The 15,470-nt window shown below is 39.3% G+C and overlaps 2 protein-coding genes across 2 annotated transcripts; both read left to right on the forward strand.

The window, feature by feature from the left end:
* Nucleotides 1–19: 19 nt before the first annotated feature.
* On the forward strand, nt 20–11,738 carry LOC129193704 (protein FAM83H-like). The gene is made up of 6 exons (XM_054798235.1): nt 20–274; nt 2,510–2,961; nt 3,040–3,204; nt 5,696–5,820; nt 5,953–9,904; nt 10,001–11,738. The coding sequence occupies exons 2-6, from the start codon at nt 2,518–2,520 to the stop codon at nt 10,010–10,012; spliced, it is 4,698 nt and encodes a 1,565-aa protein (XP_054654210.1). The 5' UTR covers nt 20–274; nt 2,510–2,517; the 3' UTR covers nt 10,013–11,738.
* Nucleotides 11,739–12,057: 319 nt separating this feature from the next.
* LOC129193994 (androgen-dependent TFPI-regulating protein) lies at nt 12,058–14,445 on the forward strand. The gene is made up of 5 exons (XM_054798862.1): nt 12,058–12,499; nt 12,576–12,701; nt 12,776–12,877; nt 12,962–13,077; nt 14,008–14,445. Exons 1-5 carry the CDS (start codon nt 12,347–12,349, stop codon nt 14,180–14,182), a joined length of 672 nt encoding a protein of 223 aa, XP_054654837.1. The 5' UTR covers nt 12,058–12,346; the 3' UTR covers nt 14,183–14,445.
* The last annotated feature ends 1,025 nt before the right edge of the window (nt 14,446–15,470 follow it).

Raw genomic sequence — 15,470 nt, forward strand, 5'->3', positions numbered from 1 at the left:
GTGGTTGGGGGCGGGGCTTCATTGCTAAACCCTTGACTTCTTCTTCTCCCTGCTAGCTTTCAAACATCCTCGTCAACATGCCAGAAGGCTGACACCAAACTGGTTTAGCTGGGTTTCAGAGAAAAAAACAATGTGTCACAACTCTCTCAGCAGGTCCCACTCGAATTAGAGGCGCGACTAGAAATGCAGCTACAGGGAACACTTCGAGGAAGGCAAAATGGCCCATTTAGGGTTTAAACGACGGGAACCGTGAAGACAACGTTACGTTAGCGGGGTAAGTTCAGCTAATAACGCCAAAGTGTGTGTTATATGTGCGTGTTTTGTGTGGGTGTGTGCGTGCGCGTGTGTATGCACATGAAGTGTAACATATGTCTCAAGCCATTTTAGCCAAGAGTAGTACCTTGTTACCTGTTGTCATAATATATAACACTAACATAAGTTGTGAATATCGAGGCTCACAATCGCCATTACAGTACCGCTTCAGTTTTTACATATGTTCTTAGCCCCCGAGTTTTATAGTTTTCAGAGTTGTTTTCTTTCAGGCAGACACTGAAATGTGTTTTTTTTCGTCAACTCCCGAATGGAGACTTTGTGTTTTTGGCCAGAGGGAGGAGCCGCACCCATAACTCTGTCCTGTACTGGAATTCCATCTCCCCTCATTCATTTGCCTTTTAACCCCCATTTGCAGCAAAGTAGGACGAATAAACTTGCCATAAAGTTCAATACTGTCTCTCTCTCGTTTGAAAATATGTTATTGGGTAAAAGTGTAGGAATAAGTAACTGCAGACTCGTGAATAAACATGTACAAACATAATGACAATAATAAAAACATTTGTTCTGAAAGAGTATACATGTTTGAAATTGGACTATTATGGCCTGTGTATATACACCCAAAAGCATTGGGTACATCTGGACAATCTAACAATATTTAATAATATATATAATATTTTAATAATATATTTACAAGAGACGAATCAAAAAATCCTGCTTTACAAATACACTGCCTGGCAAATACACGTCACAATATTTTCTTGGACCGTGGCAATGTTTCCACAATCTTCTGTAATGTCACATTTATTTCTATTCAAAGTGTCAGTAATTTTTTTGCCAAGATCTTGTAATGATGACTTGTATTGTATTGATCGGACCACTGTGCACAAGTGTTCTCCAGCGCATCCCAAATATTCTCAATGGAATCCAGGTGTGGACTCTGTGGTGGCCAATCAATATTTAAAAAGTGATGTCTGATGCTCCCACTCACAATTTGAGCCCAATGAATCCTAGCAATGACACCCATTGATGGAATAACCTGGTTATTCAGTGTAGTCAGGTTCTGGTGTTTCTGAACCTAGACCTTACTGCAGCAACCCCAATTTCTGGCTTTCCCATCCATTCATTTATTTGTGGTGTACCGCCACAAATACTTGTAGTTTTGGTGCTACCTGTTCACCCTTGCTTATAAACACATTATAATGCACCTAGTCTACCTAAGAAGACAGAGCTGGAGGGATCAGTGTTGCCAACTGTGTAACGATTTTGTTGCTATATTTGGCAAGTAATCAGACTCCTCTAGATACTCACGTTCAAAAAACCAACGAGTGACAAATCTACTGAAGGGACTTTTGGCGACTCTTACATGAAAGCATGCCTCGCTCTTCGTAACGAGCAGCAAGCAACAAGTGCTGCTGTGGGCCCCTCTGCCATCTGAAAGCACTAACTGGCAATTCTGTCTTTATGACATTGAAAAAACAACAAAAAGAAGCAACAGAAAAAAGTTAATTAGTAGTTCTACACATATTGTTTTGCGTTTCATGTGCCATGCAAATTTGATGATTGCGCAACCTACCACTGCCACAAGCAGATTGCAGTCCTGTGGAACTGTATTTGCTTAGTGAAATCCAGGGGGTGATTTGTTTTGGCCAGGTAGCGTACAATAATGATACATTTTCATTGACACTGCTCTAGGAGTGTTGTTTTAATAATATGTTATTTTGTTATTGTACAACTGCATTGCCTCAAATTAACATGATTTCTCCTGTACTGGAATTCCACTTCTCCCCCATTCATTTAACCCCCATTTGTAGGAAAGTAGGGTGAAAAAACTTGCCATAAAGTTCTCAACTGTCTCGCTCACCTTTAAAAATATGCTGTTGAGTGACAGTGTTGGAATAAATGCCATATTGTTATTTTTTAAAGGCAGACTTTTGCAATAAATGTGTAATAGGCAGTGACATACTGTATGCTCTACTGTGCTGTGTAGTTGACTTTGTAGTCAATTAGTCATTTTCCCTTTAATTATATGTTGTTGTATTTCACCGTCCAAAGTGACACTTGTAAAATGTATAGTTGTCCCCTGAACAGAAGACAAGCTGCATAAATTATTATTTTTTTACTCTTAGAAATTTGAGTAGCAGTTAAAATTATTTCGTATTTATTTTGATGTTAAAAAAAAAAAAGATGTTCAGAATTTCAATTGATGTGCTTTTTTTCGCCCTCACCATGTCCTCAGCCGGCAACATGGCACGTCGCTCTCAATGTTCTTCTGCAGGGGACAACCCCCGCCACCCCAATTACCTTCCTCCTCACTATCGGGAAGAGTACCGTTTGGCAATTGACGCGCTGGTTGAGGAAGACCTGGAGGGATATTATGAGTTTCTCCAAAGAGCAGATGTCGTGGACTTCCTGTCCTCACCTGAGATTCAATATATTCAGAGTTCGGTCCACGTTCCTCAACAGAGCAACTACCAAGAGCAAACTTTCATAGAGACTGGAGGTGAAAGCTCCTCTGACACATACTGGCCCATCCACTCAGACTTGGACGCTCCCGGCCTGGACCTTGGCTGGCCTCAGCTACATCTTTTTGGTGGACCTACAGAGGTCACCACTCTGGTTAATCCTCCTGAGCCAGACATGCCAAGTATTAAGGAGCAGGCCCGGCGACTTATCAAGAATGCTCAGCAGGTCAGTCTTCGTTCTTTCATGGAGGCAGAGTACATGACCCTCACAGTGTTTTCACACGTGTGGTTTTTATCTCTACAGGTGATTGCCATAGTGATGGACATGTTTACTGATGTCGACGTGTTTGCTGATATTTTGAATGCTGCTATGAGGAACGTGGCCGTCTATATTCTTTTAGATGAGCAGAATGCACATCACTTCATGAACATGGTGTCCAACTGCAGAGTAAATCTCCAGAGTATCCAAGTGAGTCCTTTAAATTTTGCAAGACATTCTTGAGCCATGCTGTATACTAGGTGTCGTGAATATTTCGTCATCACAGCTCTCCTCAACACTAGTTAAAATTTAATCAGGCCTTATCCTTAGTGCTATTCCAAAGGCCCAGACTGTTGAACCTAATGTCATTATTCATTTCGCTTACTTGCTAAGTTGCTAAACGATCCCCTTTTTGGATTGCGGTTGCTCAATTTTAAGACAGAAAAAAACACAGATTTTTTTTTTAGCAAATGACTTTGTGTTATCCAAAATAGAAGAAAAACATTTAGTTTATGACTTCAATTTGTTAAAAAAAAAATCTGCTCCACCAATTCAATGTCCTATAGCCAGCTTCACCATTTGCTAATTAAAGCCAGGCCTTTCCTGCTTGTCAGAAAGAAGAAAGAAGACTTTAATTGTGGTTGTAAAAGTCCCAAAACAATAGCAAAGCAGGAGCAAAACAGCAAAATTACTGAAATAGCTTTATGAGGTGAGTAAGCTGGTGCATATTCATTTGGTCATAAAATATTGATTAATATAGAGTGGGAACCTAGGTTAGCGTTGGCCCCAGTTATCATATTGTTGGTTTACGTTGAAAATTTATACAAAATTTTGCCTTCGATCATGTATATTTCCCAGTTAGAGTACAATATGGCACGCGTCGTGTCTTGTTATTAATAGTGCTGTCAAGAGATTTAAAAAAGGAGAGATTAATTAATTTGGATCTGTAATTAATTGATCAATCTGTTTTTTAATCTCACCCAAAAATTGCTGAGAAAAACGCTCACTTTGAGGTATTTAATTGAAATTGATTCATATTTTACAAAAAGATGGCTTTATAAAGAACCGTACTTTCCAGTGTAGAAGCCGCTACTTTTTTCTCAAACTTTGAACCCTGCGATTTACACAGTGGTGCGGCTAATATGTGGTCATGTTCTAATCTCGTGACATCTCCTATCCTGCAGAACTACTACTAATTGTTTAACTACTGTGCCGCTCACAAGTCCGTGAGGACCAGGCAGCTCATTACTTGGAGCAAATCATGAGGAATGAGAAAACATAACGAGCTTGCCAACCCACTGGAAATCACAGGAGGTCATTACTCAATATGACAGTGTGACTCACTGTTTCATCTTAGATAGAAGGCAAAAATTATCACACAGCAACTTAACACTCAAAAAGTATACCTAAGAAGTATACAATATTATAAATACGAGTTTAAAATGATCAAACTATTTTGACCTCATCCCCATAATGCATTTCATCTGAGCAGAGTAGTTAATTGGCCAGTGACTGTCATGCTGAGCTCCCTGAGCACCCTCTGGTGGCCCAGCAGCCAGCTGCAGCCAGCTTTAGATTTGGGGGCAATCACCTTTTCACACAGGGCCATGTAGGTTTGGATTTTTTTCTACCTTAGTAATAAAAAGTTTAATTAAAAAAAACTGCATTTTGTGTTCAGTTGTGTTGTCATTGACTAATATTTAAATTTGTTTTATGATCTGAAACATTTAAATATGCAAAAAATAAGAAATCAGGAAGGGGGCAAAAAAAATTCACACCACTGTATTATAATAATATCAGAAATCTTTAGTTCATCTCAAAAACCCAAATTATCCAGTGACCTAAAGAATCTTTTTTTAGTGCTGATTACTTTCCCAGGAAAGTTATTCAGGAGTATGACGACCCCTGTTGACCTATTTGACCTATTACTAAAATATATTTTGCACCCCCCCCCCCATTATTACATTATGCACCTCGTGTTGGAGTCACACTTTTAGTATTATTATTAACTTTATGTAGTGGCTGTCTGCTTAAATGTGATAACCTTGTGGGCAGTGGTTAATATTTTTTACTTCTCAGTCCTGTTCAGTATTGTACAGGTGAACTTGAGCAGGTTTTCAGTAGTGTACAGTGTACAGGTACAGGTGAATTCTTGCCTGATGTTCCTGTTCCAATGGAAGATGTTGACCTCTTACAAAGAACCTCTCTCAGTACAGAGAACCCAGAAAATTTCTACCATTTTCTCAAGCTTTGCGTAAGAGCTGTTACAAGTGGTGCAATACTGCCCCCTAGCTTTGATGTTAATTATCTGAATTCCATCCATCCATCCATCTTCTATGCCGCTTATCCTCACAAGGGTCGCGGGTATGCTGGAGCCTACCCCAGCTGACTTCGGGCGAGAGGCAGGGTACACGCTGTACTGGTCGCCAGCCAATTGCAGGGCACATAAACAAACAATCATTCACTCTCAAATTCATACCTATGAACAATTTAGAGTCGCCAATTAACCTAACATACATGTTTTTGGAATGTGGGAGGAAACCAGAGTACCCGGAGAAAACCCACACACGGGGAGAACATGCAAACTCCACACAGATATGCCCAACGGAGATTCGAACCCAGACCTTCCCGATCTCCTGACTGTGTGGCCACCCGTGCAGCCATTACCTGAAGTCTTTCTGATTCAATGCTTTGTTTGCAGCTGCTACGAGTAAGAACTGTGTCTGGCATCACATATCACTGCCGCTCAGGGAAATCCTTCAAAGGTCAAATGATGGATCGCTTCTTGCTGACAGACTGCAGGGCTGTACTCAGTGGAAACTACAGGTGACATTCCTAGCTGTGGCAAACATTTAAGAAAAAGAAAGAAGGAGTTTACATTGTGACAAACATATTGATGCCTCACTTAGTGTGCAAACAGTCAGCATGTGTCACTAACTGTTCATTGTTTTTATCCAGCTTTATGTGGTCTTTTGAGAAACTACACCGTTGTATGGCACACCTTTTCCTTGGACAGCTTGTATCAACTTTTGATGAAGAGTTTCGGATCCTTTTTGCTCAGTCACAACCACTCTTGCCTGATGTTCCTGTTCCAATGGAAGATGTTGGCCTCTTACAAAGGAGGCCATACCCAAGTAAAAGAACCTCTCTCACGTACAGAGAGCCCAGAAAATTGCTACCAATGGACATTGGCACTCATGCAGAGGACTGGACTAAAACCTCATATGATGAACAAATTGAAACAGATTGGAGAATGCTACCTAATAGGACTTTACATGGTCCTGTTGATGTGTACAGTCGATTTCCAGCTCAGCAGTCAGGAATGGAGCCGCATTTTAATCAAGGGCACTCAAAGTTTCCCATGATGGAAAGCCCTGTCCTGAAACGTCACAGTTATGTTGAAGGTGCTCATGGCAGGTACAATTATCCATTCCTTGCACAACCCACAACAGAGTTTGAGGCCAGGGGAAGGCTGTTTCACAGGGGTCAGCCGCCAAATGTGGGGCCAGGTCCAGAAGTCGATTATAGTGGCCCTGAGAAATTTTGGAGCCAACAATATCATTCTGCGGATCAGTATTCTGAACCAGGCTTGCCACAAGAGATGGAGCCATTTGATAACTTTGACCCTGTGCTTAACTATTTATCATCTACCAGGAACGTGGACTTTGAGCAGGTCTCAGAGAAATTACAACCTCCTGCAGATTTACCATTAAGTTCATCCCAGCATCAAAGGTTGAAGTACTCAGCATCTCCCACCCCTCCAAATACAGTGGATGACAAGCAGTTTTTCCAAGAGCCTAACACTGACCGCAAAGACCCCATGGTAAAACGAGGGTTGAGAAACTGGAGAATTAACTCTTACCTCAGTGCATTTGATAATCCAGATGAAGGCCTGCCAGTGATACCACCTCAGGCACCAGATCCTTTTGAGGATCCCTCCAACCCTGTACAGCAAACACAACCAGTGATAGAGTTATCTATTCCTAAAATTCCAAACGTCCGAGAGTTTAAGATTCCTGCCCTACCGCGAGCAAGTCAGTTGCCAAGTTATGCCAAAGCTTTCACACTAGATCTAGAGCAGGCAAAGAAGTTGCCTGAAGAAAGTGTGAAGAGTGAAGAAACTGTGTCAACTGAAACCAAAACTACGCCAACACCCTCAGAATCATCATCAACAACTGAGGGGGATAAACCAGAGGAGGCAGAACAAAGAGAACCAAACACTGCTGTTCGAAAGGAGGAGTCATTTCGGAGGAAATACAACGCAGCAATACCAAGGAGCTCGAGGTTAAGATCTTCTCTGATATTTAGCTCTTTAGAGCAGCATACAGCAGGGCAACAAGATGAGGAAGGTGACAAAAATGAGACAGAGCAGGCAAAACTACCCTTTGTTTCTCAAGCTTTGGGACAAAGAAGATCAGGCGCAAGAGAATCCTATGGATGGAGTCGTTACTTAAAGTCAGCTACATTTGATAGCGCTGTACCAGAAGCTTCCAAACAAGAAGGAAGCAATAAACCAGACGATAAAGACTCCTCAAATGAAGATTCAAAGAGTTCCACAGAACACCTTGAGGTACAGGAGCCATTAAAACTGCCAAATATTGAACAAGGAAAACTCTCTCCATCAATGTCCAGACTGATGCCCTCAGAATCTGATATGGCAAAAACTGACCACCCACCCAAGACTTTGGTCACCAATCCATTGTCTGTAGATATGAGTGATCCTGATAAGAGACTGATGTTTTTTAAAGAGCTAGCAGCTAAACGTAAAGCTGCTATGGCTGCAGAAGCTGAAAAGAGCACACAGAAGGTTCACATGAAAACACCAACTGATCCTAATGTTACTGTTAAAAAAGAGGGCACTCTTTCAAATGATGGAATGACAGGCGATACCTCTGCCCAAAAGCCCGAAGCCCTGATCTCATTATCGTCAGATGTCGCCACAAAGGATTTAAGTAAAACCAAATCCACAGAACCACCTTTTGATGGCAGTGATGAGATTAACGAGCACGAGGGCCAGGTCAGTAATGTATCAGTTATCCCTCATAGCGCAATGAGTGAACTACCTAGAGTTTCAAATAATTCGAACGAGGTAGAAATGAGGAACAGCCAAACAGCAGCATCTTTATCTGTTTCTGCAGAAACAGAAGGCCTTCAGTGTGATTCAGAAGATCCAGAGCTTCAAAAATCTGCCTTAAGTGAGTGTAGCTCTGGTCTACAAGCCATTGTAACACAAGAAAAACATGCTAATCTTCCATCGCTTGAGCTTAGTACTGATGCAAGCGTATCACCAGTTCTTGAGTCTACCTCTAATGAGTCCACTTTAGCTGCTCCCAGTTTGGGGGATTCATCATCTTCTGCATCGTCCAGGCTTAATTCTAACATTCAAACTCGAGAGTCATCACAATTAGAAAACACTGTGACATCTCCTTCCCCGTCATTAGAATCTAGCATAGTAACACAATCAGATGCAAAAATCCCTAACTCTGAACACTCTCTATCCATTTCTGGTCTTCAAACTACATCCAGTCCTCATGACTCTAACATCAACTCGGCACCTAGCATACTGTCCTTAACATGTGACAAAATAGGCACAGAGAAACCTGTCAGTGTCTCCCCTCAGAGATCATCCCAGTCTACTGAAGAAACATCACAAAAATCTAGCACCTCTGTCAGGAAAAGAGAATCACAGTCTGCACAAGACCAGATCGATTCTATTTCACAGTCACAGACACTTTTAAGTGCTTCTGTAGATGACACTGTTCAGGAGCATTCTGATGTTTCTCACAAAAACTATGCCTCTGATTCAGAGCCAAACCCATCCTCATTACAACATATCCCAAAGACAAACACTGACAAATCAAGTTCTCTTTCACATTATCCCCTCACCCAAAAGGCTTCTGCATTAGAAAATGTCTCTGGACAAAATCCAGTAACAGAGGAGTCTTGGGTGTCATCTATTGATGTTCCATCGCCCATAAAAGACATCAAAGGTGACATCTTAACTCATAGCCTTAGCTCTACATCACATGAACCCAGTATTCTAACACTCACCCTAGCAGACCCATTTATAGAGCCACTAAGACAAGCAAATTCCCTCTGTGAACCTAACCCAACAGAATCAAGAACTTCTGCTGAAACAGATTCATGTTTGTCTCTGTCGGAGTCAGTTACAGCACCCTCCCAAACGGAAGGTTTAATGCCAACATTGCATGGTTCCTCTAATGTTACCCTTTTAACCAATGGGACTTTAGCTCATGTCAAAGCGCCAATGCAGTCTACCTCAGTTGTTACATCTGTTACTACAGAGCCTGGTCTGGCCAGCAAAAAGCCAGATGCTGATAATTCTGAAGTTTGCCAGCCATATTTAGCTGCACCCCTTGCAGATATTAATATGTGCAGCCAGATTGATGTCAGCCAAGAATCAAAATTGTCTGTGCCTTGTGAGAATAAGACTGAGGATAGTGATGCCACAAATACAGTAAAGAAGAGTACTGCACTAGAATCTGGCTGCAGCGAAAGAATAAATGAACAGACAGGACAAACTAAATGTCCAGAGGTTACGGTAGATGAAGGTGTATTGTCGTCACAACAACAGTCCAAGCTGCCAAAGTCCAGCCAGTCTCGCTACCACTCTTCAACAGCCAACGTGCTTTCCAGCAGCAACCTCAGAGATGATACAAAGCTGCTGCTTGAGCAAATTTCAGCAAATAGCCAAAGCAGGAATGAGTCTACTAAGGAGTTGCCTGTCACCGATGATGAGAAAGAAGATGAAGCAGACAAAAATGCTAAAAGGGACAAAGAAAGGGAGATCGGCTCACTAAGCAGCAGCCAGGCAACTCAGGACCGTGATAAGTTGCTCCAGAAACTCCAAAGCATGAGGAAGGAGAGAAAAGTTTACAGTCGCTTTGAGGTGGGTAAAAGTATTCCTATAGTATGTTTCAGACATTAACATGTGCTGGATTTTTGACCTCTGTGACAACAAATGTTATCTCTTTCCTCTTCACAGATGGCTCCTTAGCTGGGAAACTGAGAAGGATGAGACAAAAGATTAGAGACTGAAATACAGTAGAAACCTGGTACACTGACTAAGACATGTACATGATCACTAAAACAAAATAGGGTAGGATTGTTATTTTGGAATCACCATCATGTTTTATCAGTGTGACGTGCATGGACTGACAGTCAAGTATGTGCATGTGCATATGTATGTTAGTATGGAATAACATGTTTTTACTGACACGGATGGGTAAAGTGCAATTGTTCCAGCTGTTTGAGGTGCCCTGTATACTTGCCTTTTTTACTACAGGGACATCCATTACATAATGTTAGTTCATTTAAAATTAATTTTAAAAAGTGTCTATTTGGTCATTAGGTGTGCCCACATCCATTAGTGTTTAAAAGTCAGGTGTAATGATTGATCAAATTACGTCACATTCAGTAATGATTATAAGCTCTGAAAATAAATCAGCCAAATGGAGTTATATTCCTAAAGATCAATGATCGCAAGATCCTAGATTTATGATTTTTTTTTTATTAAAATATATTAATGTAATCATGTTTCTCATTTCTAATTGGCCAACTGTGAAAAGTCTATGTACAAATTAATTCAAGTTAATGCTATAGTTGTGAGCAATAGAAAGGGTAGGAACCGAACTTGTTGTCAAGTATCTTCTGCCATGTAGTGGGTCTTATTTTAACTCCAATGCTCACTCCTTGTACATTGTTGCTTTCATGAGTCATAGCTTATAACAAAATGTTACCACATTGGTGACACTAGCGGAAGAATGATCAAGTTCTACTTAAAGCACTCCATCATATGATATTTCAGCAGAGATAGTGGTGATGTGTGAAAGCATGTTGTTTTTGCCCTGAGCATGCATTGAGGAGAAGGAAAATACTGCGACTTGTAAGGCTGCTTGCAATTAGAAGTTGTAATTGAAATTATAATACCATTAGTTTGTGTGTGACTATATATGTATTCATCGTTGTTAAAATTTACAATAGGTATTTAACAATATCAGTTACACAGTTACAGGAGGACTGTACCTGATAAAGACAACTGAATCATGATGTATATTAGTGAACAGCGCACCATAGACCTTTATGTGTGTGTGTGTGTGTGTGTGTGTGTGTGTGTGTGTGTGTATATATATATATATATATATATATATATAAATATATATATATACTGTATATGTATATATATATATATATATATTTTTTTTTTTAGCTGACTAATATATAAATGCAATAAAAGCATCTCTGACAAATAAGCTCCAAACCATCACCAAGTTACACACAAAAAATATTTAATCTTTTCAAGCTCTGGAAATGTCACATGCCAACCTTATTTCAGTTGTTTTCTATGGACTTCATTTCATGTCTTAACTGCTTTTGTCTCATTGTGGGTTTATTTGTACACATTTTGAGTCGTATTCCTGTCACAACAACACAAAAAGAAGTAAAACCTATTTTATTTTTGACATTTTTCTTAAGGGACCTCAAAGCCTGACCATGGAGAGGTAAATGAGTGAATGCTGGTTGTATTTTTTAATTTAGAGGATCTTAGCTTTTTGGTCCTTGGAAAAGTGCCTTTGTATTTTTCAGAAAATATGCATTTTCATAGAAACTGTCAAATGAAACTAACAAAATTACACTTTGTGTTTTTAAGAGACATTTGAAAGATAACGGTTCTTCTAAACCACTTGATGAAAAATAAAAACTCTTATAATGTCATTTTTCAATCTTTGTGTGATTTGTTTTTTAAATTATAATTGCACATTTCCTGACATTGCATGGACATTAATTTAGAATTTCTGATATTGTTTAACAAGAATATTAAATCGCTTCTTCAGACGGAATGACATGTATCACAGCCTGGATTTTTGATAATGCCATAAAAACACATTTGGGACATTGACCATCACATGTTAATATGAATGAATTGCATTGCTTTGTAAACACAAAAAAGGTAAATAGCAAGAACAAGATGTTCAAGTTGGACATAAATTTGCGAAAATAAAGTAACAATTTGAATTTGTTGAACTTTGTGGTCCAACTTATAACTAAACATTTGACCTCACACTTACATCAGTCTTCTCTTACAAAACTGCAAAAGCGATTATGCTCACTGAGAGTGAAATGACCATCAAGTCACATGCTGCACAGCGCTGCTTATGAAATCCACACTCCTGTACTTCATAATGAACAGTGGGCCTCTTGTGTGTGCATTGAGTTGCTACACAGTCACGCTAATCTTTAGACAACCTTTACTGGTTGCAGTTTTCATGCTTAGTAGTCTTGAATTTTGATAGATTTTGCGTAGTGGAAATCAGTATCACTATCAAATACAATGACGTCAACCCTGAAGAGAATATACCACATCACAACATTTAGCTGGTATGCTTTTGTTGTGAAGAGCCTCGCTGCTAAGGATGGAGAGCAGTTACCACCTGGCATCTTTGTGTATGGGGGACCTTGGAAGTACCTCACTTTTTTGAATCTAGTGAGTATGGTATGCTGCATGAAACTGGGACAATATGGCACTGAAAAAAAAAGTAATTTTACTTGCTATTTTTCAGTTACTACAAATGGGTTTTTTTGGACTGGCTGCAGTGAATGATCTCCAGTGTGGGAAAAACAGTGAAACGCCGCTAAACAGATGTAAAGATGTCCTTTTCTCAGTTTTTGCCTTCCCTGTGGGCATGGTGAGAAGTACATTTTGAATATATCTTACATTAAACAACAAATTAATACGCTTTACATTACATCTGTGGTTTAGTTTGTTGTTCTGCTCTTCTGGACCATCTTTGCCTATGACAGAGAGTTAGTCTACCCGGCAACAATTGACGCCTTCTTCCCACCTTGGATAAACCACGCGATGGTCTGGAAATGAGTATTTTGTAACACACCATGCCAAATTGTATCATTAATTCCCTTTTAATTTATTTTTTCACTCTTCTATCAGCATACATTGGTCCTTCCTATTTTACTTGGAGAAGTTGTGGTGGAGCCACATGTCTACCCACAAACAACACATGCACTGGTTACTCTGGGTGTAGTGGGATTGGTTTACCTATTCTGGTAAGTGGCAAGCCAGCACATACTGTAGGGGTGTTCAAAGTGTGGCCCCGGGGGGCATTTGCGGGCCACAGCTGTTTTTTCAATGGCCCTCGGCACATTCTAAAAATAAAAAAACTAAAAGAATCGAAGAAAAGAGCTGTAATGTTATGACAATATTGTCAAAATATTAAGAGAATAAAGTTATTAAAAAATAAGAGCTCAAACTTGTAATTTTACATATCTTACAAAACATAAAGTCATCCTATTATGAGGGGAAAAATATTTTAGAAGCATAAAGTTGAAATATTAAAGAAAAAACAGGTCGTTATTTTTTTTCAGAAGTTGTAATATGGGAAAAAATTCAAACTCAAATAAATGTGCAGCTTGGTTGGGGAAAAAAAAGTTATAGTATTGCAAGAAGTCTAAATATTTTTGGGATGAAGTCATATTACAAGAAAAAAAAGTTCATATTAACAATACAATTTGTCACCTATAACACACAGCTTCACAAGGAGGCTGTGTTTTCTTTAATATATTAAATCTTTTTAGCATATCTACATTGGTCGGTTTACGAAATCATGTAAAATATCAAATTGACCACAGCATTCTTTGATTTTTTCGTGGTGGGAGAAGTTTGGCCACCCCTGACATACAGTAAAGTGAAACGACAACAAAGAACTGTTTTGTGATTCTTACAGCTTTAATACACACAACACGTTGTTCTATTGGGTTCGCCATCTATGACCAATTGACCATAGACCATAGACAGATGTGAACTGTTTAACACTTGAGACAGTGGTGCTGTGTTACATAAAATGTGCATCAATAATTAGTTGGCTAGAGCCTATGAATACAGTATTAGCGTTTCTCACATTTGAAACTAAATATTGTAAAATAATCTGGTCAATGCAGTGATATTGAAGTCTCTTTTTCTTTCTACATGTTCTGCAGGATTCTTTGGGTGTACTTCTCAGTCGGGATTTGGGTGTATCCCCTACTTGGGCACTTCAGCAGTGTCGGTCTGGTGGTCTTTTTTTGTTTTAACATGTCAGTGGTGACCTTGCTCTACCTTCTTGGACACAAACTCAACAGCCATATTTGGAAGAAAACCCTTAATCCGCACTAACAGATGAAAGTCACCTAGACTCAATTACTTTTCATTTGCAACAAAAAAAAACAAGTCAGTACAGTGACAGTGCTTTGCAAATGTAAAAACTGTTCATGCAAAATACTTCTTGTCCCTTACAGAGACTGTTGTAAAACAAATTGCTAAACATCCGTCAGGGATTTTGGACTTTTTGCACTGCAAAGCAGTTACCATAATCACAAAATTGACAGATCCACAGATATGCAAATGTCAGCATTGCTGTGTTAAACATTACAAGATGACTTGAGAAGTGTTGCCATGATCCTGTATGCTATTAAAGCAAGTGTTGGCGACATCCTGTGTCTGCACTTTACTTTTTAACACAGCTTTTTTCTCCATGCAGTGGTGGATTTCAAATGTGGCATTTTAACAGCTGAACATCACAACAGTCAAAAAGCATTTGAAAAATGAGCCTCAGTGCAGGGTGATTCATGTACAGTAGGAGCATTTTTGGCCTGTTAGCACCATAATAAACAGGCTGATGTATTCACCATTCTGTGAATCTCTCCACCAACAGCAGGCGTCCTTTAGTACATGTCCAGGTCATACACCTCTCAAATCCCTGTAGCCTTTTAGGTGGTGGAGGTAATTTGGATCTGCGTCCACCAGTCCAACTGAAAGGATCCTGGCCAATAAGTGCAGATCTGCTTCACTCAGGTCTCTCTGTTGAAGCACAAACAGGCGATTCTTCATTCTCTCTTTGTTGTTATAAGCACTCAGAGCATTTATCATGAGCATTATGATGAGTGCTGACCTTGTTGTTGTTGGCGTAGGATTCAGGAAGTTGTGATTTTGGAGTTTTTTTCCCCTATTGAAGACAATAATTCACTTTCAAAATCCCACATTAGACATGTCCTCAAATGGCTACAGCGTTAGTCACATTTTCTTGTGGCACGATTACGATGTCAGCCAATCATTTGCAAAACTCTAATATGCCATTCCACAGAGTCAGTGTTATTTGCATCCCCAAGAAATAATATTAATATATTATATTATATATTATATATTATAATAATATTAATATAATAATATTAATATATTATTTGTAAGCGCCTTTCAAGAAACCCGAGGACACTGTACAGCAAAAAACAGACAAAACCATCACACAACTAAAATAAAATAAAATGGCATAATGAATCGCGGAGAAAAATTTCATGCACAATGAAATTGACTATAAAAACATTTTTTATTAAGCAAAGTTTCCTGCACATTGATTTTGACTGCACACTTAATAAACACATTTTAAAAGATAAATTTAAACTACCTT

Source organism: Dunckerocampus dactyliophorus, chromosome 14, assembly GCF_027744805.1.
Source record: "Dunckerocampus dactyliophorus isolate RoL2022-P2 chromosome 14, RoL_Ddac_1.1, whole genome shotgun sequence".
In the NCBI taxonomy this organism is placed as follows: domain Eukaryota; kingdom Metazoa; phylum Chordata; class Actinopteri; order Syngnathiformes; family Syngnathidae; genus Dunckerocampus; species Dunckerocampus dactyliophorus.